The sequence below is a fragment of the Ixodes scapularis genome, unplaced genomic scaffold (genome assembly GCF_016920785.2).
Source record: "Ixodes scapularis isolate PalLabHiFi unplaced genomic scaffold, ASM1692078v2 PGA_scaffold11__112_contigs__length_91849675, whole genome shotgun sequence".
In the NCBI taxonomy this organism is placed as follows: domain Eukaryota; kingdom Metazoa; phylum Arthropoda; class Arachnida; order Ixodida; family Ixodidae; genus Ixodes; species Ixodes scapularis.
The window spans coordinates 57,431,278-57,458,689 of record NW_024609837.1 but is presented as its reverse complement, the minus strand read 5'-3'; the positions used below and the strand labels follow the sequence as shown (position 1 = coordinate 57,458,689).

General features: G+C 46.2%; 1 protein-coding gene across 1 annotated transcript in view; it reads right to left on the bottom strand.

Annotated features, from left to right (window-relative positions):
- LOC8041858 (kinase suppressor of Ras 1) overlaps positions 1-26,940 on the bottom strand; it is a 136,558-nt gene extending 109,618 nt beyond the window's left edge. Inside the window, exon 1 of the mRNA XM_040219739.3 lies at positions 26,576-26,940. Coding sequence (XP_040075673.2) covers positions 26,576-26,595 — 20 coding nt within the window. The 5' untranslated portion in view covers positions 26,596-26,940. The remainder of the gene's footprint in view (positions 1-26,575) is intronic.
- Positions 26,941-27,412: the final 472 nt, after the last annotated feature.

Genomic DNA, 27,412 nt, shown 5'->3' with positions numbered 1-27,412 from the left:
CTGCACCTTCATTATCACTGACAATGACAGAAATCGAATAGCTTGCAACAGAGATAACTAGATTAAAGATAGCTCATCGTGACGTCAGCGGTTTTGTAACTTTTATATTTATAGTAAATTCCCTTTCCATTTTACCAATCTTCTCCTTTCCTTCGGAAACGTTGAAACATTTGGTGGGCTGGTTTTTGTATGTTGTGCCATTGTATGTTGTTGCGCAATGAAAGAAGTCCTGTTTACGTCCCGGTCCTCGGTGTTTTATCTTTCAAGTATTCGTATCTATTCACCAACACGCTCGTTTTCAATTATTACTCAAAGCGTTAGGTGTGTTGTTTTGAAATCGCATGTCTTGGACAGAGCAGATAGAACAGAGCAAAACTCGCTCGCATTACTGGCTTACTTGACTGACATCGCCTAATACTTCCGTAAAGTGTTAAGCTGCTTTTGTATAAAATTTTGTTAGTTTCTCATTTAAATTATTGCCATCTGGTCCGGGGCACCACAACTAAAACCAATATACACATAATATTTTTATCGCTAAAAAGAGCATTATTTCTTGTGTGCAACGTGGGCCCTATGATTGTCACACCGAATGTATCTTTAAAACACTGGAAGTAATGAAAATACACGAGCATTACAAATACAGGCTTCGCAAAAAATATACACACGAAAAACTGGCAGCAAAGTTTTTACTATCGTTAGCATCTCTCAGAACAAAACAATTAAAATATTCTGCTCGTCAGTCTGACTTCTGGATAGTGAATACATCGCGTACATACAGATTATAGGTCTCAAATGACTGAGAAAACCTTTCCTTCCTTATTAAACACACTCATGCAAACAAATATTGGTATATCATCCATCAGGTCACGCAATCTTATTAACTCATCTCTGTCAAGATAAATACAGTACACTGCATTATTCTTCTGCTAACCACGAAGCGGAGTGATTTTACGTTATACAATTTTTTCAGTGTGTATTGTTTTTGATTGTTGAATTTCTGTTTTAAGATTATGCCCAATCGCAAGCTTCTCGTTGTTGATATTTTGGTGTTTCGTTTTTCGTTTTGCTTTTATATCAAGAAACGGTCCTGCCTTATATATTTGCGCCACCACTGTGAGCCTATTTAGGGACTGGGAACCAGTCAAGCTGCTAATTGTACAGCTTTTTTTTCCCCCCAGCCCCCACCATTTGTATATGGTGAATAAACTATTCTTCTTTTTCTTTTTTATTCTTTATTCAAAGATTACCCGCATTGCCCGGAGGCGTTATTGCAGGGGGATACAGTTTTGAAAAAACAACAAAAAAAAACAACATATTTTTATTTGAAGAGCACACTTGGTCTTGAGGCAACATATTCCACTCTGCAATGAATTTAACAAAAAAAAATTTCACATACATGTTTGTCCTGACGTGGTACTCTCAGATTTTGAATACGTGATCAGTCCGCCTAGAAACATAATGTGGGTGTTTTAAATATATTTCTGTACGAATACCGGTCTTATTATTGCAAATAAGAAATAAAAACTTCAATCTCAACTTTTTGTCGTTGAAAGGAAAGTAGTTTCCAATTCTATTATCTTTTCATTTTAGTGCAGCTCTCCCTCCGCCCATACCGATCCAGGGCAAACCTAGCAGCTCTGTTTTGAATTCTTCGTAATTTATAGATCAAAGTTGTTTGCGAAGGGTCCCAGACGGCACAGGCATATTCTAAAATCAGTCTTGTACATGCTAAGTATGCGGGTTTCTTCCAATCAGGTTGTGAGCATTTCAAATGCCTTTGAATAGAAGTGAGCGCCCTGTCAGCTTTCACGATCATGTCATCAATATGAGCGTTCCAAGAACAGTCGGATGATAGATTAACACCAAGGTACTTATAGCAGATTCGTTACTTATTGAGTTGTTTTCTATCCGGTAGCGACTTTCAAGTTTTTCTTCTTTGTAAAACACAGGTGTACACACTTTTTTAGATTTAAATTCATCTGTCACATGAAGCACCACGTAATAATACACTCCAAATCTCGTTGCAACAGAGCAGCATCTTGTTCATCCTTAATTTTCTATACACAACGCAGTCGTAGGCAAACAACCCTATACACAAGGAGATTCCAACGGAAATATCATTAACCTAAATCAAAAACAGAAGTGGACCTAGAGCGGAGCGCCGAGGGACTCCTGACGTCACGTCAACATACCCCGATTTTTTTTCGTTCAAGACGACGCATTGGCGGTCGACGCTGAAATAAGTAATTTTCAAGCCGTCGGAACACACTAAAATCCAAGTTTAACAGCTTAAGTTTTACAAAGAGGGAACTTGGGGAGCTTGTGGTTCCCCACAAGCTCCCTAAGGCTGAGACAAGCCTTCTGCGCAGGCTTCGGGCTGGTTGCCCATACACTGCCATGCGGCTGCACATGATGCGACGCAAAGCGGATCCTAACTGTCCCACCTGCGGCGACCCAGATGACACAGCACATGCCCTTCTGGTTTGTTCCACAGATCAAGAGGCCAGGAGAACTCTTTTCCATCGCTACACACTATCTGGCCTGCCATATGAAACTGTTACGGAACTTTTGAACGCCGGAGAAACCAGAGGAAGAGCGGAGAAAGCCTTCCGCGGTCTTCAGCGCTTTCTTCGTCACACTGCGCTCGCGAATAGACTGTGATTTGCTTCCACTGCACTCCCCAACGAAAGGCTCTGAATTACGTTGATAATTGGGCGGACACTTACACTAGATTTGATAATTTAACTTTTTGTTTGTATATAATTTTAATTTTTCTGCTTTCTATCCACTTCCCCAACATCCGTTAATAGAGGTTCACACATTTCCTGGTGTCCCCCTTTCCCGACAAACCATAATAAACAAACAATACGGCACCGGTCAACGTCACAGCGTCCGCGTCAGTTGCTATGATAACCGCGCGCGCTGCGCGAGGTCCGTTTTTGTCGCTCGTTTGTTTGGCGCTTCAACCGTGGGCCTGCGGGGTCTGAAATAGACGAGTGCCTTTTCGGCGGGGCATAGAAAACAAGAAAATCTTTTTCTGGCAAAACATTTTTTTTTTCTTTTAGGACGAACTGAATAAATGTTGCGCATTGTTCTGTTTTGCTCGTTTTACCGCGCGATTTTTGGTCCCACGAGCGAAGGAAGCTTCAGGAACTCTTCCCGGGTGAAGCGCTACAGATGCAATGTAAAAAAAAAAAAAAAAGCTTTTCTCAATGCTTATCTAGCACGCCGTGACCTCTCCTGCACATTATTCAGCCTTTCATCCAGAGAAGCATTTTTGCGCTCGTGGTCTACCGAAGTGCCGTTACCTTGTGCGTGTGGACGAGAACATGGACACACTCCCCTCCGCGAGCCTGCAGGTGTCCGTCGCTTCTGTGCCGAGCAGGACCATACTTGCGTCATGCCTTGGGTCGATAAATGTGGCCATTCGCGCTAAGCCTCTCGCGGTGCTCTGTATCGCTCGATACGTAACTGCAGCATACGACGTTTTTTTGTTTTTTTTCCGTCATAATGCGATAGCACCGCAGTCGTAGCGGCATACGTCACGTACGCTTTTGGACGATGGTGCCACTGTTTACGCTGTTGGCGTCTCACGGCACTGTGCCGTCCATCCTCGGTGTCGCCTGCTCGTCTCCTCTTCCGCGTAAATTTTCTGGGGTGGCGAATGATACGCGGACGAGTTGTCACGTGATCAATTCTTCTGCGGTCCGTCGTGTGGATAAATCTTGGAGGACAACTGAAGCGCGCAGAGTATGTTGAGCTTCGACGCTTCTGCACTGCGCTCAGACGCGAGTGAGAAAAAAAAAAAAAGAAGTCCAACAACCAGATCATTGACGCGTCATATCCGCGGGCCGTCTCAGCGTCGCGTTGGTTGTTGAACCGCACACGTGAGCAGGCGCGATGTCGTCGCGGACGCTGTTCGGCGCACTCCCGAGCAGCGTGTAAAGATGCGGTTCGACTCTTATCGCATCGTACGAAAGACAAGTCCCTGTCTGAGGCGTGTTTCTTGTTTGTGACATTGGTCATACAAAAAGCGTCTGCAGAAGAGATGTTCGAAGCGCGCGTGTGACGCAAACATCCTTGGAACGTGCTTCAGACGTGCCCACATACGTTTTTTTTTTTTTTTTTTTTTTTGTTTTTTTTACTGTTTTAGAGGCGGCATTTAGTACAGGGTTCCGTGTTTTCGTAGTTTATTTTCTTCGAAGTCGAAATTTCTTCTTTGTTTTTTTTTTTAATCGACTTTTTTTATGGATTTCGTGTTTTTCGATTTTTATTTATGATGCCCAACAAAAAAAAAAAAAAAAAAAAAAAAAAAAAAAGGTTGTGCCGGAGAAAATAAGGCACGGGATTCGCCAACATCCAAGGAACGCGTGCCCCAATCACTTGGACAACGTCCCTGTACAATAAGAACAGACGAAATGTGTGAGTTGTGAGTTCCGAAAAATTCCGGGTTCCGGAATGTGTGTTCCGGAATGTGAGTTCCGAAAAAAAGAAAAAAATCCTCGAAGACAGCTTATTGGGGGCTGCATTCCGGCTTAACACAAAACAAAGCTCTAGAGTCTAAAGAATTAATTCTTTCCGTGAAGCTCGCTTTTTTTTTTTATGATAAGCCGGGTTTACATGAATGCGACTTAGTCGCATCGAATCCAGTTGTCGCATTCAATGCGGTCATGTAAAAGCGCATCGCATTCAAGTCGCTAGACATAGGTGGATCGAGACGGCGTATGCGCATTAATTCAGCCCATGTAAACTGAGGTCGAGTCCCATTTCGGAAAAGGGAGGATTATGGGAAGGCGCTCGCTGCGGGAGCGAGTGAGCAGCTGAGATAATGGCGGCGCGGAGAGTGGTCCCGCGTGGTTCCCCGTAGCTTTCTCCCGAGAAGAAACGCGAACTTTAAATACCATCATAAGTGAGCGGAATATGGCTAAGCTGCTGGGTGAGGGCGGGCCCCGTCCAAGCCTTGCGAAGTACGACTTGCGCTACCGAGGGAGTCCCTAAAGGCTTCGGCGCAAGCACGAACGACGCCGAGAGCTCTGAGCACTGCATGGTAGCGCAGAACGATCAGCTCATCCTCGGTGCCGTTCCTGGCTGCGCCAGAGCCTTTCGGTCCCGAGGTTCAGTTGGTCCGGTCGCGGTCGGCGACGTCTTGCGAGGCGGAAAGCGATGGCGTCCTCAGGGCGTTAGGAAACGATCTCGTTCGCCAGGGCGTGCGCACACACGTCGCCTCTGGTCCAGAGTGGCCCGGCGGCCCGGTGGTCCGGTCCGGAGCCCAAAATGGTTGGGTTGTGATGATTCTTCCGTCTCGTAACTTCGTGCACAGCACAGAAGACAGCGGGCACGTTTTTTACGCTCGCCGAAAGCGTCGAAAGGCCTTCGCGAGCGATGCACCGGAAAACGTGGTCACGTGGTGCGGCTGGTGCCGGAATCGCGACTTTAACTTTAAGCTTTGACACGGCGTGGCGCCACGCGTCGCCACCTTCGCGTAGGGCTTGGTGCGCATTCATGTAAACGTTGCCTCATCGGCTTCATTCGAAGGACGGTAGGAGTCGATGCGCTGAAGTCGCATTCATGTAAACGCGGTTCTCGACATCCTCGTGGATCTCGGCGTGGAAGGGAGTCGGCGTAAGAGGAGCGACGGGCAGGTAGACGATGGAAGTGGCGGCCGGATTTTGTTGGGACATCGTTGTCGTCTTCGACATCTCAGGTAAAAGTTCAAAGTCGGGGTGCTGTCCTTGGGTGTGGAGACTGGTTCGGGTTTCGGGCTCGTCGGCAGGGATCAGCTTTCCGGGACTTGAAAAGTGAAAGCCTCCTTCGTACCCTGCCCTCCTCCTCTCCCGCTCCCCTCTCACTTAGCGGAAAATTTTCGCTAAATTTAGGGAATTTTTTCTGCTGAATATAGTGGGGAAATGTTTTTAGCGGGAAAATGTTGCCGCTAATTTCAGCGGAGAAATTTCCCCGCTATATTTAGTGGGGAAGTGTTACCGCTAAATGTAGTGGCAAGTGCAATAAAACTTTGGTTGGGGCTAGTTGTTTCATATCGATTTAAAGGTTAAAAGGAGCGAACAAACAGGACGAGAAAAGGCACAAGTAAGACGCGGTCTGTGTCGTACGTGTGTCTTTTTTCGTCCTGTTTGTTCGCTCCTTTTAACCTTTTAAGCGGGAAATGTTCCGGCTAAATTTAGCGGCAACATTTTCCCCCTAAATTTAGCGGAAAACTTTCTCCACAAAATTTAGCGGGAAAATTTCCCCGCTAAATTTAGCGCTGAAATTTAGCGAAAATTTTCTTGCTATATTTAGGAGGGAAATTTTCCCATAAAGCAACGCGCGGTTACGTCCGCTTGCATTATTCCAAAAATGCAAAGCGCGCGGTTACGCCGATGCCGACGGCGAGGCCGCTGAAGTAGGAAACAGGCGCCTAAGAGCTGCGCTCTAAAAAGATCGAGCCGGACAGATCTAAGAGGCACGTTTCACTGGCATAGAATGCGGTACCCCGCACCTCAACCAAAATGTCACGGATGACAATTGATAAGGCGACAAATACCTGAAGGAAACCAAACGTTTAATGGGGCGAACTTGTGTCCAAAACAAAATAGAAGAAGGCTAGCGTCGATGGCGTCGATGGCGGCGTAACTGATTGATCCCTTTTTGTACACGCGTGGGCTTCTGGAACATTCGGCGCAGAACGTTCGGCGTGAATAACATTCGTAACCCGATCAAATGACAAGGTTCGATCGAACTTATGAGAACGCTAAATTGAAAGAATAAAAGCAGCGTCCGCTCCCAGGAATCGAACCTGGGGCCTCCGCGCGAACACCAAGCACGGTAACCATTCCGCCGCGCACCTTTTTGTTTATATTTATTTCCAGTTTGCAATGGTGTGCGGTACATATGAGATGAACGGAGGCGAGATAAAAACGGTGACGGTGGTATCGTATCACAGGACAGGTATACGTGATGGTGAAATGACTCTTACCTATAGTCTTTTGGCTGGGAGCCACGATGAGTAAGGTAAAAAGTACTTTAAGGTTGCCAATTTGTCCAAAAGTGGCAACCACACCAAGTCACTATTTATCACCTTATAACATTCTCGAAGCCGTTTCACACTTTAACAAAGTATTCACAAACGGTGCGAGCGCCTACGTCCGCATGACCGCACCGCCATTCTACTTTTCCATATACTGTGGAGTCCCAAGAGCATGATTGTGTCGCTTGGCACCGGTACACTGTCAACCGTTAAAAACCGGACGCCGTATGGTGATAACGGGAGTTCCTTTTTAATGGTTCGGTGAAGCATGTCCCAATAAAGAAGAGCATCCCAGATATCAAAAAAAAAAAAAAAAAGCGGGTTCAACACTTTCCGGCTCTTTGCATAATGTACAGTGAACCGTTCAGTAAATGTTCATTCCCTTTGCTTCTGAAGGTGTCTTTACTGGCAGTGTTTCACTGTGCAATTTAAAAGAAAAAAGAATGCTTTAACCCCAGGCGGAACCAATGTTCTCTTAAAGGAGCTATGCAACAATTTTTGTACTTTGCGCAAATACCATTTAAAACGGATCCCTAACGTTAATGACCTATGAAACACGCGTTCGTTTTTCACCCCACGCAATAGAAGTCCCAGAAAAAAATTAAAGAAAAACGAGCAGCGTTCACCCCCTCAACTCGCAGCCAGAACAAGCGGCCACGTGATTTGGAGCCGATTATATGCCGCCAGTGTTGATCATAGCCACGCGCTGGGGTTGGCAAAGCGCAGGGCACGCGCTGAGTTCCAGACATTGTTATGGCTCGGCTGTTGTCGTCGTTGCAGCGATTGGACACGGGTCACAACCCGAATGCTTCTCAAGCTAGCAATTGTCACGAGCCCAAGTTGAGTGCCCACGCAATGCTCGGGTCCAATCAATGAACCGCATTAGAATATCGTCACTTGGGTGTACTGCGATCCCCGAGTTACGTCATCAAATTTTGCAAAGGAGAGATTGAATGAAAATGATCGATTTTGTCCTTGAAATTACACCGCAACAAAGGAGTTTCTTGGCCAATGGCGTTGAGTGTGAGCATCCTTGAGCCCCAGGTGTGCCAGTAAGCTCGTGTAGAGAAAAAAAAGTTCCAATTGAATATCGTTGCACAGCTCCTTTAACGCGTTTTAGTATGTCTTGTCCTGAGACTCCAGTGTATAAAGACCGGCATTTGGGTGTAGGCATCAGAACGTCCAAAAAATCCGGCATCAACCTTTTGCGCGATACCGATGACAGATACTCGAAGGAAAAACGTAAGAAAAGAAAGCGACATGCAGATACTACCTCTCTCAGAAAACCCGACAATGGTTCATAGCTTACACGGCAAGTCGGCACTACAAAACCTGGTAGCACATCAAACAACTTGGTTTGTATCACGGTTCGAAGAAGAGGGTCGGATTGATTGCGTATCGACGTGAAACGAGAAACAATTCGACGAATAAATTAATGACGGAGTCCGACGCCACCCGCTGTGGGCGGCAGAAGAAGATTTGTTCGGCTTGTTCGTTCCCATTGAGACACCCAGATAAACACAGCGAAAACACGGTTGATACGTTGAATATTGACTCGCGAACAATATAGCACTTGGAGTACATACCACGGCTTTGATAAAATCAAAAACAAAAACAAATGACAGATAGTCGCTTGCGAGAAAATAAAAACATCCTTACTCAACTACTGTTCAGCTGACGCTTCCACTTTAACGATTTCCTCCTGCCAATACCCGGCAGACTCGGGGTAATGTTCAAGGGGAACACCCAGGTACTTACGTGGCACGCTAGACCATTGAACATTTTCAAATAAACTTGGGGCAGTTGTCCACTCGCCGTGCCAAAGCCTCTAGCATTTAGACCAGTTGACGGCACAAGCAAAATCTCCTCGTTACTGCAACGGCTTTCGAGACGCTCTGGGCGTCCGATCAAAAATCGGCTACACCACTCGGCCACGCACGCGCTCGCTCGGCGACCCGCGTGTCAATATCCCATCGTGTGCTTTCCATTGACGTAGCCCCTTGTGTGCCTACAACAAGGTGTGAACGTCGTTGTGTCGAATTTTTTACAAGCTCAAATTAGAAATCGCGATAAATAAAATAAAAAAATACACGTGACCACCCGTTAGCGAGTTGCGACGTTAGCGCTCTTAGTCACGTGGGCACGCCTAAGGCACAGTCGCCTTGGGAGAACTCTGCCAGAAACCGCCAAAGCTATCAGCGGGATTTGATGGCGACCTTCCCACCAACACAACCTCGCTGACGTTTATTTTGCCGACAGCGGTGCTTATCATTGTAAATACTCGAGTAATATATTCACATCTCTGCACAGTGTTCTGGACTCTTCTTGACTTATTAATTTTTTCTTGTGTTTTTGCTCGTTTAATTTGCCTTTTGCTTGTTTATTTTCTCCTATTTTGTCTAGTGTCCTTGTTTTTGTTTTTTTTCGTTGATGCACATAGCAATTTTTTTTTGTATACTTTGGGCACAGTTGTGCGGGTTTTTTTCTGACCTTTTGGTAAGTTTCATTTATTGGTTATGAAATGTTTGCTTGTTCCGTCTTGTAAAAGGTTTGCTGTATTTTGCTTTTTGCCCTTCCTGCGTGGACCATTCATTTGGTCTGCAGCAGGCGATAAATAAATAAAAGAAATAAAATAGGAAGTTTCCACGAATCACCCACATGTCGGAACCCTCCTAACGAGATCTGTTTAAAGTAGGCAGGGGAAGTAAAGTGAATTCTTTGTTGAATCCAATGGTTCCCCTCGAACCACCAGCGGGCGTCATTATCTAGAAAGCTTTGACTAGGTGGCATTAAGAGGGTCTAATCGTATCAGGCCGTCCATTCATTCATCGAAGACTCATCGAGAGACTCTTTAGTGGCCGAACGTCGTAGGGCTTCGGTCGTCACGCGGGCTGCCAACAGGTTGGACGACCTTTGCCGAAGAACGTCGCAAATGCCGCATCCCGGGAAAGCAAAACCATTTGTCCACATTTGGGCCCTCCTTTTGCCGCGAAGGTCAGAGGTCGATCTCTCCCCAAAAAGGAAAGAGACGCTCTCTAGGGAGAGAGGAGAAACCCGCACCTTCTCTCTTCTCCTCCCTCTAGCCTTCTAGCCTTCGCCAGCGTATCACGACTCCTCCCTTCTTTTCCTCTCGCTCAGTGGAAAGCAGAAACCTTCTCTCTCCTTCTTTCTCCTCGGTTTCCTTCCCCATTTATCTCTCCCTCGAATGAGGGATAGGCACTCTTTCCTCGCTTCTTCTTCCCCTGCTCTCAACCATCCCTCTCCAAAAGGAGGTGGTCACCATCCCTCCCTTCCCTTTCGTTCTCGCTTTCCCGAAAAAGGAAGAAAGGTGTATACCTCCTCCCTTTTTACTCAAATCCCTCCGAGTGTCCGCAACCTTGCTGCCGCCGCTCAGGAAGCCGTCGAATAATATTGACATTTACGGCACGCCAATGACGGTAGAAGAAATAACCCCGAAGGGACCAAAGCTTTCAACACTCCGAAAACTCGATGTCGGCAAAAACCCCAAGGAATGAGACAAAGTGCACCTCGGAGTGTGAGCGAGTATGTACCTTGTTTTTGCGATCGTTCGTTTTATCCTGGGACTATCGCAGTGACGGCGCGCAGAAGATTGGTTGTCCTTTCTGTGGTTTCGTACCGCTAAAGAAACGGGGCAGATTCCTTAATTTCCGCTCTGTCCGCTCTGCGCGCTCGTACTCTCGAGGTGCCTCATGCGTCTTATCGATTGACGCTAATATAGTAAGCTCCGGTTGCGCTGTGCGGCGCCACAGTTTGGCGCTGTTGCGCCGGACCGTTTTAGTGGAGAAGTCGAGAGCAGGTTAAAAGAGCCAAATGCCACCGCTAGATTAAAAAAAAAAAAAAAAACTAATTTGTTTGTGTGTGTTTTATACAACGGGATTTAGTCAGTCCCAATGGACGCCTGGTGTCTCCGTTGTAGATCAGAAATTCAGCCAGTGCAGAACCATCGCTAGCCGGAGGTCGTTGACATGCATCACGCAGTAGTGATACACGATCGCACTCCGGTACGATGCTGAGCCAGATCGGGGGAAGGGGGGGGGGGGGGGATGTAATCCGGGACGTTCTGCGGCTCGAGCAGAGGGAAGTGTATTCTTCGGTGATTCAAAACACGAAGCCGCGAGAGACGTTTGAGAAGAGAATTTCAGAAGGCAGGACAAACGCCTCGCAGAAAGAGAAGCTGTCTGCGAGCTGCCTTTGGATCCCTGCCTCGTCCTTCGTGATTTCTAAAGTTGAAGCTTGGGCGAGTTGGTGCGACATACTTGAGAAATAAAATAACGCAAAGGACGAGGAACTGGTTGAAGAAAAACACAGACGCAGTAACACGATAAAAAAAAACATCTGCATAACGAAAGGCCCTTGCAACTTTGGTTCCCTCTAGGTAATCTATAGAAGATGATGCGGTCAAAGGCTCGCCAAAAAAAAAACAAGTCGCTAAGCACGGCAGCAGTGCACGATCTAACGCAAAACTCTTGCCGTTGTATATAGACCTAGCCCTCCCAAATCGCAAATGTCGACCTCAGGCAGAAGTAAAGCCTTGAACTGATAGGCCTGCAGCATTATGTTAAGCCCCAACACCAAACCTGTCAATGCAGTCACGAAGGCAGACAACAAGTTTTTATTGTGAGGAAACGAGTAGAATAAATCTTTAATGTCAAACGAACAGGTTATATAACCAGTATTCTGGCTACCCTTAAGCTTCTCACAAAGAAAGGAACGTCAGCCTGAACAAATTAAATTTTCTTTGTAGGAACAATGCAACGGGCTTCTGCCAAGTGCCAGGCTCCGAGACAATAACGCGTAAAAGGCAGTCCACTTTTGTGCGTCTTAACTGTAAAGATTATTTATAAGATAAGCGGATTTCCTACGTCAATTCCTTTAAAAAGCTGTTAAAACTCTAGCTTCTTACACAACTTGTCTCTCTTTTTTGACTCGATTTTTTTTTTTTTTTTTTAAGTTTGGGAAATGTTCATTTTGGTTAGGAACACAGACGAAGTTGCTTAATATGCCTTGACTATGTAAAGGTCAATTAGAAGAACAAGGAAGTCCCTTTCCTTATCTGATGCTAACAGAGACAAAGAGGTGCCTTTTAAAAGCGAAACTACTCGTTTCACAAGGACCTTGCCGGCGCCGGGACTGCGCCTGGTCAACACGTCCACACACTCAGAGGCGCACTTCTCGTTCACGGCCCGACCTGTCGTTTCGTTCGCAGCCCGGTCACGTTAAACCTTAACGTTAAACAAACGACACGTTAAAGATTTTTTTTTTAATAGGGGATTTTAATGCTTTGTATACACCAAGAAGATGGGGTACCCAAAGTGTTCGGGCCCCCTATTCTAAAGCTCTCCAATATCGTATTCTCGCGCCTACCACCGCGCACGCACACAACCTATAGGGTAAATAAAAGCTTGGTCTGCTGGGCAAGCTGGTAGCCTTAAGGTGAATGCGCCGGTGTCGACACTTTTCACGGTCTGCACAACGCGCCTCACGCTAGCTGCTCCGGTGATGACACTAACCTGTATGTAGTACGCTGCACACCTGCGTGGCGTATCACGCGAGTTTTCTTCCAAGCCAAACGAAACTAGGCCTTTCAGAAATGAAAACTCAAATATCAGTAATAAGGTTCAGAGCTGGGCTAGTTGGTAGTTGTTAAACATGATAAGATAAAACAGCGCAAAAAGGTACAAAAGGAAGACAGAAACCGGACAGGACAAAGCGCTGTACAAAACGAAGAGACGATCCGGACAGGACAGATCGCTGGTACAAAAGGAACAGGTAAACCGGACAGGACTCAGCGCTCTGTCCTATCCGGTTTGTCTATTCCTTCCGTACCTTTTTGCGCTGTTTTATCTCATCATGTTTATAAAATATTAGACTAATACCCCATTCACACGACCGTAAAGGTACCTTTAGCTAAGGGACCTTTATTCCCTGCGGCCAATCGATTAACGATCTTCCACGCGTGGCGTGTGCTCACGACCAAAGAGCACGGGCTGATTCGCCGAAAGCAAAGGGACCTATGCTAAAGGTACCTTTATGCTGACCATGTGAATGGGGTATAAATGTGTGTATGCTAAGGGTGATTGTTCCGCATGCCTGCGAGCACGTGCAGCATGGGCTCGAAGGTAGCTTTGGCAGGCTTGCACTTGGACGTGCTTGCTCACACGAGCAAGAAGATGGCAGCGGCTACATGCCCTTGTTTACAATAACCAATGCGTCAACGGCAGACGTACGAAGGTTATGTTGTTCTTCAAATTGCAGTAAATTTCTCCGTTTGTTTCGGTTACGATTGTGTTAAAAGAACTACTAGCACTTTGTACGAGGCGCCTAGTTGAGTAAAACTCGATAACATTCCCCACATTTTAATGTCATGAGCTCTGCATGCCTCGGCCAAACTCACTCATGAATGCACTCACTCACTCACCAATCAGGCGTGAGGTGGGGGTGAGTGAGTTCGTAAGCCTTGAAAGCTCATGCGTTCGAGGTTGAGTGAGGAGCGTGAGTTCGGTGGGTTCATGAGTTCTTTGAGGGGCGTGAGTTCGGGAGTTCGGTGAGGGACGTGAGTTCATGAGTTCGTTGAGGGGCGTGAGTTCGGGAGTTCGGTGAGTTCATGAGTCCGTTGAGGGGCGTGAGTTCGGGAGTTCGGTGAGGAACGTGAGTTCATGAGTTCGACGAGTTCTTGAGTTTGGCGAGGCATGAGGTCCCGCGGAGACATGGGTTCGATGAGGGTTTGCAGGGTGACGTCGAGGAAGGGAGGGTAATGAGACTTCCCCGCACATTTCTGGCAAAGCTGAGTCGACGCTCGCTTTGCAATGGCGCTGTTAGCTCATACGACTGGTTCTTTACGGGTGATGGGAAAGGAGGAAAAAGGTGCCAATGGATTTATCTGTGCTCTTCTGCTCCGGCTCGCTTCGCGGCGGCTTGGCGTGGTCTTTTGCCACTGGTCGCTGGTCGCTACTTAGGGGCAGGGTGACAAGAGAGGGGCAGGGCTCTGCCGCTCGCCTCGGCCGCTATGCTGATACGCCTGAAGGTAGAAGTTGCTAGTTTGAGTGCACTCGTCTTAAGTTGTGTCGCAAATCCTGAAGCCAGTATTAAAATGAAAGTCGGTTGGGAAGTATCACGATTCGCCTGTATACTTGTTTGTTCAATTGGTAGCCTGGTGTTCTGTGAAAAAAATGTACTCATACATATCTTCGCGCTCGAGAACGTCCGAGACGCCGGACTTGTTCGTAATTGGTTTTAAAGACTGCTCTATATATATTTGATAGCATATAAAAGTTTATACGATTGTAGATTGTCATAAAATAATTGAAGACGATAAGTTTCTTTATTACATTCAAAGGTATATGAAACAATCTGTTTACTTCCGCTTAACAAGCATTCTAGATTTAATTACCGAACAATATAACTCACCAGCATCCCATGTAAACTTTTCGAACATATATTGTCTTCGAACCTCGTCAACTTCCTTGAATCTAATTCGTTTTACACGTCGTCACAACATGGCTTTCGGAAAACCTACTTGTGTGAAACACAGTTGGTATCAGTCCTTTATAAGCTAAATGTTATTCTTGATCATTCCTTATTAGCCGATAGCGTATTTTTAGACTTCCAAAAGCTTTTGATAAGGTATGCCATAAGCTATTACTCTATAAACTGCACCAACTTAACCTGGATCCAAAACTTCTTATCTGGCTTGAATGTTTTCTGGTTAACCGCTCGCAGTTTATTGTAGCTAACAATCTCTCTCATCCGAGTGGCGTTCACTCCGGTGTGCTACAAGGGTCTTTGCTCGAACCTCTTCTTTTTCTTATATACATTAATAATCTACCCCCTTGTGTCTCTTCCCATATTCATTTGGTTGCCCATGACGGTGTTGCATTTAGGGAAATAACTTGCGGAAATGACATTAACGCGCTCCAGTCCGATCTAAACACTATTCCTGCTTAGTGCAAAACGTGGTGCATGGAATTGAACATTAACAAATGTAAATTTATGCGCGTGACAACGAAAATTTATAATGTCCCTGTTTACCATCTTCATAACTTGCCCCTTGACGCTGTGACTAGTTGTAAATATCTTGGTATTCATATCACAACAAATATCACTTGGAAAGTCCATATAACATATATATTTAATAACGCTAACCGCATGTTGGGATACCTTCGACGTAACTTTGCAAAAGTTTCCTCATCTCTAAAACTTCTTTTTTACAAAGCACTAATTCGTCCAAAGTTCGAATATGCCGTTTCAGTTCGGGATCTTGGTCATGAAAATCTAATTCACTCACTCGAAATGGTCCAGAATAACCCTGTTCGTCTTATTCTGTCCAACTATAACAGAACTGCGAGCACACGCACAATGCAATCCAGCCTTGACTTACCGTATTGGGCATATCGTCGTGAAAACCTTTCTCTTTGCCTCTTTCACAAGTTGTTTTATCATCCCCATCTCCGCGCCGAACTCAACTTACCTTCCGAGTACATTTCATCTCTATTAGATCACGTTCATAAGGTCAGTATCCCATCGTGCAGGACTAATGCTTTTTTTCAGTCATTTTTCCCACGCACATCAGAAGAGTGGAATCGCCTTCCCGTACCAACAGCTTCAATAGAAGACTGCCAACTGTTCAAGAACGCCTTAGCTAATATTGTCCAAATAATAAACAACATCTTTTTTTGTACTTCTAGTTTACTTTATCATCATTTATTTTTGTAACCACTCCACTCTTCAATGTCGAAGGCTCTAAGGGCACCAGTACTAAATAAAATAAATATTAAATGTAATCAAAAAATAAACATTCGTGATAACAAATTCTGGACTTTCCTCACCTGCTATCTGACACCCCATTAGTCGTTTAAAAGGGGGCCATTGGGGATAGTCGGAATACTTGCAGCACCCGAGAAGGCTTCGCGTGCCGAAGAGAAGGTTTTCTTACTAGCTCCAATAGTCTTGAGCTATTAGTTATGAATCCCGTATAATATTATTTTTCAACAGGTACAGCTCACGCCGGTTCACGTCCCGGTTATTTACGAGGCGCGGTGTTTTTTTTTTTTTTTTTTTTTTTTTTGTTTTAGCAACAGTATATTTTTACGAGTAAGCAACAGGTGGGGGGGTAAGACACAACAACTAAGCGCCGTAATTAACAATGTTTCCATATGCGTGCATGAGCCTGCATGCATGGACGCAACCTTAAATCTTGAAGGATTGTAAACCATATAACTACGTTACCCGACCGCACTTTCCCCTCGAATATTGCGTAGATGTCCGAATTAGGCTACCAAAAGTTAGAAGGGAAGTAATTTAAATATTGTAGGTAAAAAAAATTTTCCGCTTACACCACTAGGTCGTCGTTTATTCGTACAAATTAGTGAACACAGATTAATGATTAACATCCATCAAAAATTAATAAATGATTTTAATAGAAAACATAACTTTGTACACGAACTCTGTAAATATTTATATTCAACATATTGACAAGTTTGAAAACAAGCACACATTGTCTGAGCAACAAAAATCCCGAAGGCTTTTGACACCGATAATCATTTTATGTCAGAATCCATAAAGTATAAGATTTTACGAAGCACAGAGTCGGTACATTAGAACGTAGGTTCCAGGTTTAATTGGTATGTGCGATGCAATTAAAAATAAGAAGCTAGATAAATAAAAGTGCAATAATATGGTACGCACGAAGTTCTTCAATCGTTCATTCTTCCAGAAAAAAATATCAACCAGGCAGTTCTTTAAGGTGAAATAGTTTCTGTGACCGACGACATATATCAAGACCGAATGTTCCGAAATAGTTCCACTCGACAACGAATTGCCGAGCAAACCGCACCCTTTATGAGAAGTTCACTTTATCTAAATGCAGAAACAAAATACGCACCCACGGTGATGGATGTTTGAATACTAATAACTCACTCTAAATAAGCAACGAGGCAGACGCTCACTCCACACTTGCACGAAGTTGTCACGAATGCTTGAAACGAACAGTGAAACCGTAAATCCGGGGTCACACTGCTCATGCCGCGTTCTAAGCTCTCTTCTTGAACTCATTGCCATGCGGCATTCGAAGCACGGATCTCGCGGTGGCCCGCGTTCGAATTGTGACTCGCGATGATGCGCCCTTGAATCCCAACAAAGAGCGCCTTCCTCAAGCGCTCGGCCGGCGCGCAAGAGTAAAAACGAAAAAACAAAAACAAAAAAAACATTTCTTCACTTGGTGACGTGACGGCTGGCGCCGAGGCGGCGCAAGACGGCAGCGACCGTGGCGGTGTTGTAAAGCAGCGCAACCCGCGCCCAACACGAGCGCCAGCGCAGCGACTGCTGTGAACTAACTCCTTCTGGTACAGATCCAACTGGCGTCGTATTCTGCGCTCGAGGAGGCGCCACGAGTGACTGAGTTCAACCAAAACTGCCGACCTCTGGTTCTCTGGGGCGTGCCGAAGACGAACATTCCAAGGATTTACATCAGACCCTCAAATGCGTAGCGTATAGAAGCTTTTAAGTCTGGTCACGGTGACATGAAACTACAATACAGCGAACCAACCCTCCCAGACGACTGGTACACCGTGTTGTCCCTCTTCACAAAAGCGGTTCAAAAAAAGAAGTTTCAAACTACAGGCCGATATCACTAACTGCCATCTCGTGTAAAATCATCGAGCATATTTTATATACAGAAATAATGGTGCATATAATGAACAACAACATACTCATTCATGATCAACACGGATTTCGTAAGGAACTATCTTGCACGACACAGCTTGTAGAATTTTACCACGAAGTGGCTTCCAATCTTGATAATGGAGAGCAAACTGATTGTCTCTTTCTAGATTTTCGTAAGGCATTCGACACTGTGTCGCACCCGCTCCTCCTTGGTAAACTTAAGCTGTTAAACTTAAGGTCCGGACGAGACTTTCCTCCTCTCGCATGTTGATCGCGCTGCGCAAGGACGTGGTCACGAGGTCGTAAGCGGGTGAGTTCTCGCTGCTCACTGATGGTATAGTTAGAGAGCTTCGCCAAAACCCCCGCGTCCCCCATTGACGCCACAGCGCACGTGACTCGGAAGATGGTGAAGGAGTTTAGAGGTGCCGGAAACCTCAATCTTTGTCAATTTTCAACATAAAAACTAAGACATGCAGGCAAAAGCGGTTTTTCTTTTTTTACTTCAGAACAGTCGAGACACCAACTCCCAAATTATTTAAGCAAAGCACTGACATTGTTGCACAGCCCCTTTAAGGTCAGCGATCAAACTATTCATACGGTAACGGTCCACAAGGGTCGCGCAGGCATAATCCATTCAGCAAGTCAGCCGGTGGTGGGCAGACGGTTTTGGCCAGGGACCGTCCGAGCAACGCTGCGTCGGAGTGGATCGGAGCGCCTTGCTAGACCTATATTCTGACGAACTAATTGGAGGTCGCTTGGTCGGTGGCTTCGTTGCCGTTGTAGCTTTTTCCGGATGTTTGTGGGTCCAGCGTTCATCTCCGTCGTAGTCAATTTCGAATACTTGTTCTTTATCCTTTTTTCCTGCTGCTTAAAGTTGGGACGCGTGTGAAGAGCGCGTAGAAAAATAAATGTCTGTTAGTCGTCGCGACCAAGTAACTGAGCGGCGCTGTCGGCCATGTTGGTTTGATCGTAAAAACGTGCGTAAGACACTTCCGTAGCAGTCGTAGGATTTCATCGTAACCTGCGCAAAACTTATGATAATTTCATTTCGTGAATACGACATCATTCTTAAGTTTTGTCTTACTGAGCACGTTTTTGGCATAAGATCGTTTTATGAACCTGGACTCATATGTATAGACCAGACTCACACATCATCAAGTCAAATTGCAAAAGGTATGCAAAAGATAAAGATGAATAATAATAATAATAATAACAATAATAAAAATAATAAAATAATCAAGAATCAAGAATAATTTTTATTAGGTATCCAGGAACGGATCATGCGGTCTTAATGCTGCCACACGTAAAAACAAGCAAAAACACACACATATCAACACACACGAGTGCAGAACGGGAACGTAGTACGAAAGACACTCAGACCAACAAGGGAGATCAAAAGCACAAAACAGGGACATCACCAGGTGGGAGACCAAAAAGCAAATACTTGGATATTGTACTGACAAACATCAACCCTTCAACTGATCAGCCCCTTTCTTGCAAGACGAAGTTTCGAGCAGCGTTTCCGAACTTGCTCCCGCATGAGTTAAAAATATCAATTGTATCAAGAGTAGCAGTTATAACACTCAGCCAATCTTTGGATCGGGTTTAAGTGGCTAGAATGTCGAGCTATATAAAAAGATGATTGAAGCCGTGTAGGCACACGTGGAACACTAGGGCTCACTTCGGACAGAAGGCTGGGAGAGTTAATCGACTCGAGCAGGGTCTTAAACAAAAACAACAAATCTGCCTTCACCCGACGCTGCTGCAGGTTCAACAAGTTAACGAGTTGCGAGTTACAACCAATGTTTAAACAAGGATCACCATTGTCAAGGTAACGATATTGAAAGATGTAAATAAATTTGTTTTGGACTCGGTCGACAGATAAGCTGTTAATTTTCGAAATGTCGTTCTAAACAACCGAGGCGTCTAAAGAACAGCACAGTGATAAAAAAACGGACGGGCTTTTGAATTCCTTCGTTATGCGAGACGCGGCACCTAAAGTGCGTCGTGCGCAAGGCTGATTGAACCACTTCGGTAACGTGTGCGTCAAATCAACAGGGTTGAATCGAAAACTACACCAAGATTCCTCAGTTCACTTACACGTGACAGCAGTTCGCCATGACAACTATATGAAAAAAAAATATATCGTGGTTCTTTACTTTTGTTTTAGAATGATTAGAATGGAGGTCATTGTCTAAACCAGTGGTTCTCAAATGGGGGTCCGCGGAGCCTTTGAGATCCGCGATGGCATCGCAGAGGTCCGCAAAGACCAGTCTCACCAGCCAAGTCCGGCAATAAAAGTTGTATTTTCTTAGATTGATAAGAAATGTTCCAATTTTCCGATGAGTTCTCTTGTGTGTATATCAATGAGATAAATCTACTTCCCACTAACAATTAGTTATATTAATTTACTAAATCATTATCATAATTAACCTATACCTTTCTATTCCCCTCACCCCGAACGGGGTCCTCCATCATCTCCGCCTTTCTACAAGGGGTCCGCAAAACATAAGTGGTTGAGAACCACTGGTCTAAACACCAATGACCGAAGGAATGTGCGTCATTCTGAAGCGCGATGCAATCCTCTAAGGTCAATAATGTTTGTAAAGTGTTATATCATCAACGTACTGCAAAAATGAAGAGTTTGATATAACCCGAGAGACATCATTTCCAAAAATATTGAAAAGGAGGGGGCCCAAGACAGATCCCTGAGGCACTCCCGCGCTTGCCTTGTACAAGGACGAGGGAGTATTGTTGGCACATGCGTACACTTGCCTATAGGACAATAACAACAACAATAATAATAACGACAATAATAATAATAATAATAATAATAATGATGATGATGATGATGTTGATGATGATAATTTAACATTGTCCGCATCCAGTGATATTTTTCCTTAATACGTTGATTAGGCGGAAACATTTGTGGGCGAGTTGTAAGTTAGGACCAACGACGAAGAAAATAAAAGAGTTCGGCTAGTTCATAATAAAATTTAAGTCAAAAACACCGTCTACGCTTAGAATGAAGACACGAACTTGAAAGTTGCATATCGAACTGAAGGACTCCCATCCATAATGAATAAATGACAAAACGACCACTGTGTCTACATAACGAAAAATAACTCAGAATCATTTGTGTGCGCGCGATACGTGTGATAAATAAGAGAGGACAACTACAGCATGCATTGTTAACATGTCACCCACGCGTAGCAGTCATTACAGAGACCTGTCTATTAGCGATGTTTTGCCTCCTTCGTAGTAGTGACCCCCGCGAAATCGACGACACTTGTCGGCTAAAACAGAAAGCTGCGGCGGTAGGTTCGCTTGCCGGCTTCATTCTCGACCGAATAAGACATATTTACAACGCCTAGCGGTCTAAAAACGAAGCCGTGAAAGTAGGTGCAAATACACGCGATGAAAATTGTCAATACCGTATTGGGAGAGCAAGTGTCGCACAAAGTGTCTTTGGCGTATTTGGACGCCATGAGGAGGAGTTGGGGGGGGGGGGGGGGGGTTACACATCAATCGGAAGAGGCCAACCCAGAGAACGCATATGGAACGCGCGATGACGAGGCAACCAAGCGCGAGCCGTCATTGGTCGAAATTGGGGGCAGACAGGAGCACTTGGGCGTACCTAAAGGGCAAGGAAACGCACGAGGTACGCAGGAGAAGACAGCCTTGCACCACGTACAGAAGAGACCGGCCATCCAGAGGTTGCGGTATTATAGCCTTGTTCATTAGGAGGAGTGTTTCACGGGCTCTCCTTGAGCAAATGGAGGACCACGAAAGCATTTATTGCTAGCTGAATGCCTTAACCCGCAGTCAGACTTGTAATGCATCGTACAAAAGCCCATCCGCGGACACTGTCTGAGATATGCCTGAAGCATACATGTGTGTAAAGCAAACATCCTTCGAACCTGCTTTAGGCGTGTCCGGAGATGATTTTGTCACCATGTTTGTACTGAACAACATTGTAGGGTGATTGATCAGTGTGATTGCGGTTTTACTGATTATAACAGTATATCGTCCACCATGAGGTCAACAAAAGGTTTTTAGCACACCGCATAAGCGTACATAACTGTAAAACAAAAAAAAACTTTTCGCCAGTGATTTTAACTTACCAAAAAACAACTGAATGAATCACGAATGAACGCACAAACGCTCAAAGCTCTGAGCTATATTGCTGGACATAATGTTTGTCTTTTATCTTAGCCCGATTGTAGAACAATTCAGAAGAGTCACTAGCTCGTGTAGCTCTAACCTGGACTGGGTAATACTAACTTTCCTGCACCCGTGTTTCTGTTGAAAACTGCCTCTCAGACCATAGATTGGTGCATGCTTCTTGTCATAACCCGAAACAGGAGCAAGAAAGTTAAAATATAGTCTCTTTTGTGCCCCAGTCTCAGGTTAATATATTAACATGGTAAACTATCTCACCTGCACACTAGCTGTATTTAGCAGGTTTCTTGTTGCACTTGTAAAAAGACGCCTTCCCAAAGGGCCAGGTTGTCGTATACGTCAAGATTTATAGGAGGTAGACGACGTTGCCATTCTTGCTTTTCTTGGTACAGCTTTTGAAGAGTTCGACGATAATAACGTGCATTTATTGTAGAATACTGCTACTAATAAGAAAAAACCAACAAAAAACAGATGGATGTAAAACTGACAGTAAACGTTTAACGAGTCGAACTTGCGCCATAAACAAAACAGCACCTACATTCTGCGACGGCGACAAAGAGCGACTGTCCTGAAGCAGGGCACTTACGCTGCTTTTATGCATGAGCTGTGTTTGGGAAGGCTCGCAGGAAGGACACACGATGACAGACGAGAATGAACAGGAACTTTCAGGCAAAATGGTGAAGAGAAATAATATTGCCATGTGCATAGCCGAGAGGGAATGCTTCTCTCTACTTCTAGAAGATTCGTGTTTACTCTTACCCCGACAGTAATAGATATGAGGAGGCCAAAATGGCCTTGTCGAGTCAGTCTCGGCCTAGCTCGACCCTCGAACATTGTAGGCCGAATGTTAGGGACACCGAGTTTTTTTAGAAAAGGAGCCCAGCGTGGCCTTACCAAGTCACTCACAGACCTCGGGCTAGCCTGCTGTCTCGCCGACACCTCGACGCTCGCTGCCGCGGTTTCGACGCTCGTACTTTTTTCTTTTAGGGCCGAAGCTCCTTAGGGTCTAGCCTTATCCGTCAGTCCGTCCGCCCGTCCAGACGGCGTCCGTGCTCACATAAAAAGAGAAAATGTTTACGCAGTCGACAGCATTCGAACCTGTGTAGAGACCCCAATGAATTTCTAGTCCATCGCCTTAACCACTCGGCCACGACTGCGGGACGAGTATACGGGGCTCTGAGATGTGGTAGTAACTCAAGAGCTGGGGATGTCATGGATGGAACGTTGTATGTAGCCGCTCAACGTCCATGCAGGAGAGCGCTGCGGTCAAATCCGTATATAATCGCGTTAAACTTTGCATGCATTGGCTCAACGTTTATAGACGAGAGGACGCTGCGGTCAAATTCTCAAATGCATATATAACCACGTTCCATACCACAAAATCTCTTTCTGACATGGACCGTTGACTTAAGCGGTGGAGATGCGTTCCCACAGCTTCTAGCGGATCCAAGCTGATCCGCTAGAAGAACCACTGGCTCTGCATTTCACCGACCATGAAGCAGTAATAATGAAGTCGAAACGCAACCGGGAACTCAGCACTACCTATGAGCAATAAAAAAAATCAGCACCATCAGCACTACCTATGAACAATAAAATCAGTATCATCAGGACCACCAGAGCTTCGCCCCAATCAACATCCTTCACCACGTGGAGATGCGGTCATTTTTTATTTTTCCTGGCATAAGTTTGCTGATTACACCTTTATTTTCAGTTACACGCTTGTCGATCATTTTCCATCCGCGACAGTATACACTGATAAGAAAAAAACATTATGACCACCCACCAAATATCGTGTTGATCCACCTTTTGAACACAAAACAGTTGCAACATGCATCTGGGCATAGATTCTACAAGTTGTTAAGTGCCTTGAGTAAGATTGTACCTGATGGTCGCACAATTGTTCGTTACGAGGTGGTGGTTTTGTGAGCTCTGAACTGGCGCTCCATCATATTCCAGACGTGCTCCAAAGGACTGATACCCGAAAAGTTCAGTGTCCAAAACATTAACCGCAATTCGTCATCATGCTCTTCAATTCAAGGTAGCACAATTTTGGCCATCTGACATGGACCCTTGCCCTGTTAGAAGATTCCAGTTCCGGGGCGGTGGGGGGGGGGGGGGGGGGGGAGGGGAGGGAGGGAGGGAGGGAGGGAGGGAGGAGAGACAAGCCACGAAGAGATGTAACTGGTCAGCAGTGATCTTGACATCACGATCTGCCCTTTGTCTAAGTAGCTTAAATCAGCAGCCTTTCTCATTACACGCACACGTAGTCGACATATTCATCTACAAAAAAATATGGCACAAACAAGCTGGTGAAGGTTTAACATTTTAGACAAAACCCCGAGACTGGGGGGAAAGAAGGACAACACAACAAGAAGTCTCATTGAGACTTCGTGTTCTGTTGTCCTTTTTTTCCCCCAGTCTCGGGGTTTTGTCTAAAATATTCATCTATCTGTATCCCCGGCAGCAGTTATCTACAATCTGCATCAGAAGATGGTAGATAACGCGGATGGCACGTCTCCTAGGCGCGCTCTTTCTCACAATGTCATCATGTTTTCAGTCATTATGTTTCGGCTAATCAGTGCATTTTTAATAAGCCGTAAAAAATTGACTGGCTTACTTAGGCGAAGACGCAGCAATTTTCCCAGCAATAAGACCATCGTAGGCTTCCAAGTGTGTGATTTATACAAACTCTCCTCTTACTGTTTTTGTGAACACGTGGCGCCAATGCTTGCCTCTGTTTAGATTATCTTTGCTCAACTCGGTGAATCCCTTCGGGAGTTGGCAATTTTTTACGCTTCCGCTTATATTTTCCAATATGCACTCAGGGGCTTCGCTTCGCTGTCTTGTGTTGGCGAAGTCGCCATGCTCCTGATTTTCTCTCGGCTTTCCCGCGCAAGTGCTCTTTGTTAAATATGCCGTAATTGTCCGCGGAGGCACCTCTCTCACAACAGTGACAAGCTGAGAACGGCAGGGAGGAGCGTCAGTTGTCCCGGCTCCAGCGCGAGCTTCCAACCTTCGACAATGCTTCGACGTCTCGTGCACCTCGAACGCGCAGCCAAAGCACGGCGGAAGGCAGGGAGCGCGTGATGGAGGCCGGGCGTTCGAAAGACACGCCCTGCCCTTTTCACTCTCCGTGACTATAGGGAGTATTCACTGGCGGCCATAGCTGTGCGCGCAAATGCTGAGCGCGTGCTGATAGCGAGCTTCCACAGTTCTTTTGCAACGTGCATTCCGCAATATCAAGGGTGCCGGTTTTATCAGCCTATTGATGAGAGCTCGTTCTGAGCATGCGCTCTAAACAGCACCCACAAATATGGCGTCCAGTGAATACTCCTTATAGAATCCCTTCGGTAGGTTGAAGTATCTCCAAATGAAAATAAATATAAACTGACCAGTCAGAACACTATGACCACCCCCCTAATACCGTGTTGCTTCTCCACCTTTGGCACGCAATACTCTTGCAACCCATTTTGGCGAGGATTACATAGCTCTTGTAAGTGCCTTGAGTAAGATTGTACCATATTTGTAAGCAGTGGTCGCGCGATTCTGGTAGGTTACTAGGAGGTGGTTTGTGAGCTCTGAGCCGGCGCCCTATGGCGTCTGAGGTGTGCTCAATAGGAATAATATCCGACAAGATAGGTGGTCAGGACATCAGCTGGAATGCGTCATCATGCTCTTCAATCCACTGTAGCACGCACAACTGTGGACTTACGACGTAGAGCGTTGTCCTGTTGGAAGATTCCAGTTTCGGCGAGGAAGACAAACCACGAATCGGTGAAAATGGTCAGCAGGGATCTTGACATCACAATCTGCCCTTTGTCAAAGTCGCTTAAATCAGCAGCCTTTCCCACTACACGCACACATAGTCGACGAAATGGTTCCTGTATCCCTGGCAGCTGTTATCAACCGTCCGCGTCAGCTAAGCTGCTTCAGCTAGGCGCGATCATTCCCACAAGACTGGTCATAATGTTTCGGCTAATCAATGTATATTCCCTTCATGAACACTGACTTCCGAAAGCATGCAAGGCTTTTATAGAAGACGTCGCAACCATGCCCAGGTAGGACGCAAGCATTCGCGACGCTGCATGCGACGCAGCTAGAGCGAGAGGCGCGTTGACCCGCGACTCGAAAACGTGGCCTTGAAAAGAGGCCATAACGGAGATGAACCGAGAAGTGATATCAACTTGGCAGCTGGCCAACACTCTGGCAGGTGCCGCTTTCGAACTGCTTTCTCGAACGCTTTTCTGGTGCCGAATGCTGAGGCGGCTACACTACGCAAGCTTTTCAGGTTTTAAGAAATAAAGGTGTGTGAGCAACGCTTCCCATTGAAGAGCACAGTGTCATCTTCAACACGTTTAAGACATGATGACATCTGTGGACACGCCTGAAGCATCTTCGAACTTCACATATATGTATGGTTCGAACGCGTCTGCAGACTGCATTTTTACGGCCATTGTGACAGAAAGAAATGCGCCTCAGACAGTGTAGCATGTATTAGCAGGGTAATAGGTTGTTGCGGCTTAACCTCGTATTGCGAAGGCTGTGAGTGACGCAGTGGTATTCTATTCGAATTAGCATTCGCGCATCCCTAATAATGGCACGATGAGGGGCTCTCCCGTCCTGCGCTGTGCTTCCCCGCAGCGAGCGAGAGCCGCGGCTGGGACCGGTGCGCGTGGCTGGGGCACTCACCGCCTTCCGACGCCCTCCATGTAGGCCCTGAGCGAGGTCTCATCACCGTCCCCAGCCGCCGACGCCGCCGCCCCGGCCAGGGTCAGTGCCGGGGCCAAGGGAGTCCCTCGGCGGGGCCCGTCCGCCGGGACGCGGGGCCCGGCGCCGTTGCCCGCCGTCGCACTGCCGTCCACATGGCCGAGGGGCGATCCGGCCGACGCGTCCCCGGGCGTCGAGACGACGACGCCCCAACGTCGCGACGTCGAAGGGCCTCGGAGCTGCCTCCGGTGAGGGCCGACTTCGGGGTTCCCTCGACGGGCTCGGTGCCACGACGCTAGCCCGCACTGCGCTTACGAGGCGACTCGGGCGTGGACCCGGAGGGCTCCGAGTCGCGACCGGCGACTACGGTCCGGGCCCCGGCAGCGGTCCCCGGGGTTCCGACCGTGGCTCGAAAGGAGGCGAGGGAAAGGTGGGAGCGTGGCGCCATCTGGGAACAGTGTCCGGAGGCGTAGTGTGCCTTGATTTCGGAGTGTTACCAACTGTTCGATTAGGGTCACGTGGTTTATGGGCCGCATTTGGAATATTGTCACGAATGAAAATAGGAGTTGCGTGTGAAGCCCAAAATAGACACTTCTTGAGGCGAACTTTTGCCTACAAACAAGACACCCACAAGACCACGCAACTTGCGTCGGAGACAGAAGGGCAACTGCCTCGAAGCAGCGACGTTTAGGAATGTTCCGAACCAGGGCACACGATGAAAGCCGAGAACGAGCTGGAACCAGTGTTGTAGGCGTTACCGAAAAAAGAAGCCAAATGCGCTACTCGTTACTTCCAAACAACGTTACTAAATCACCCAGT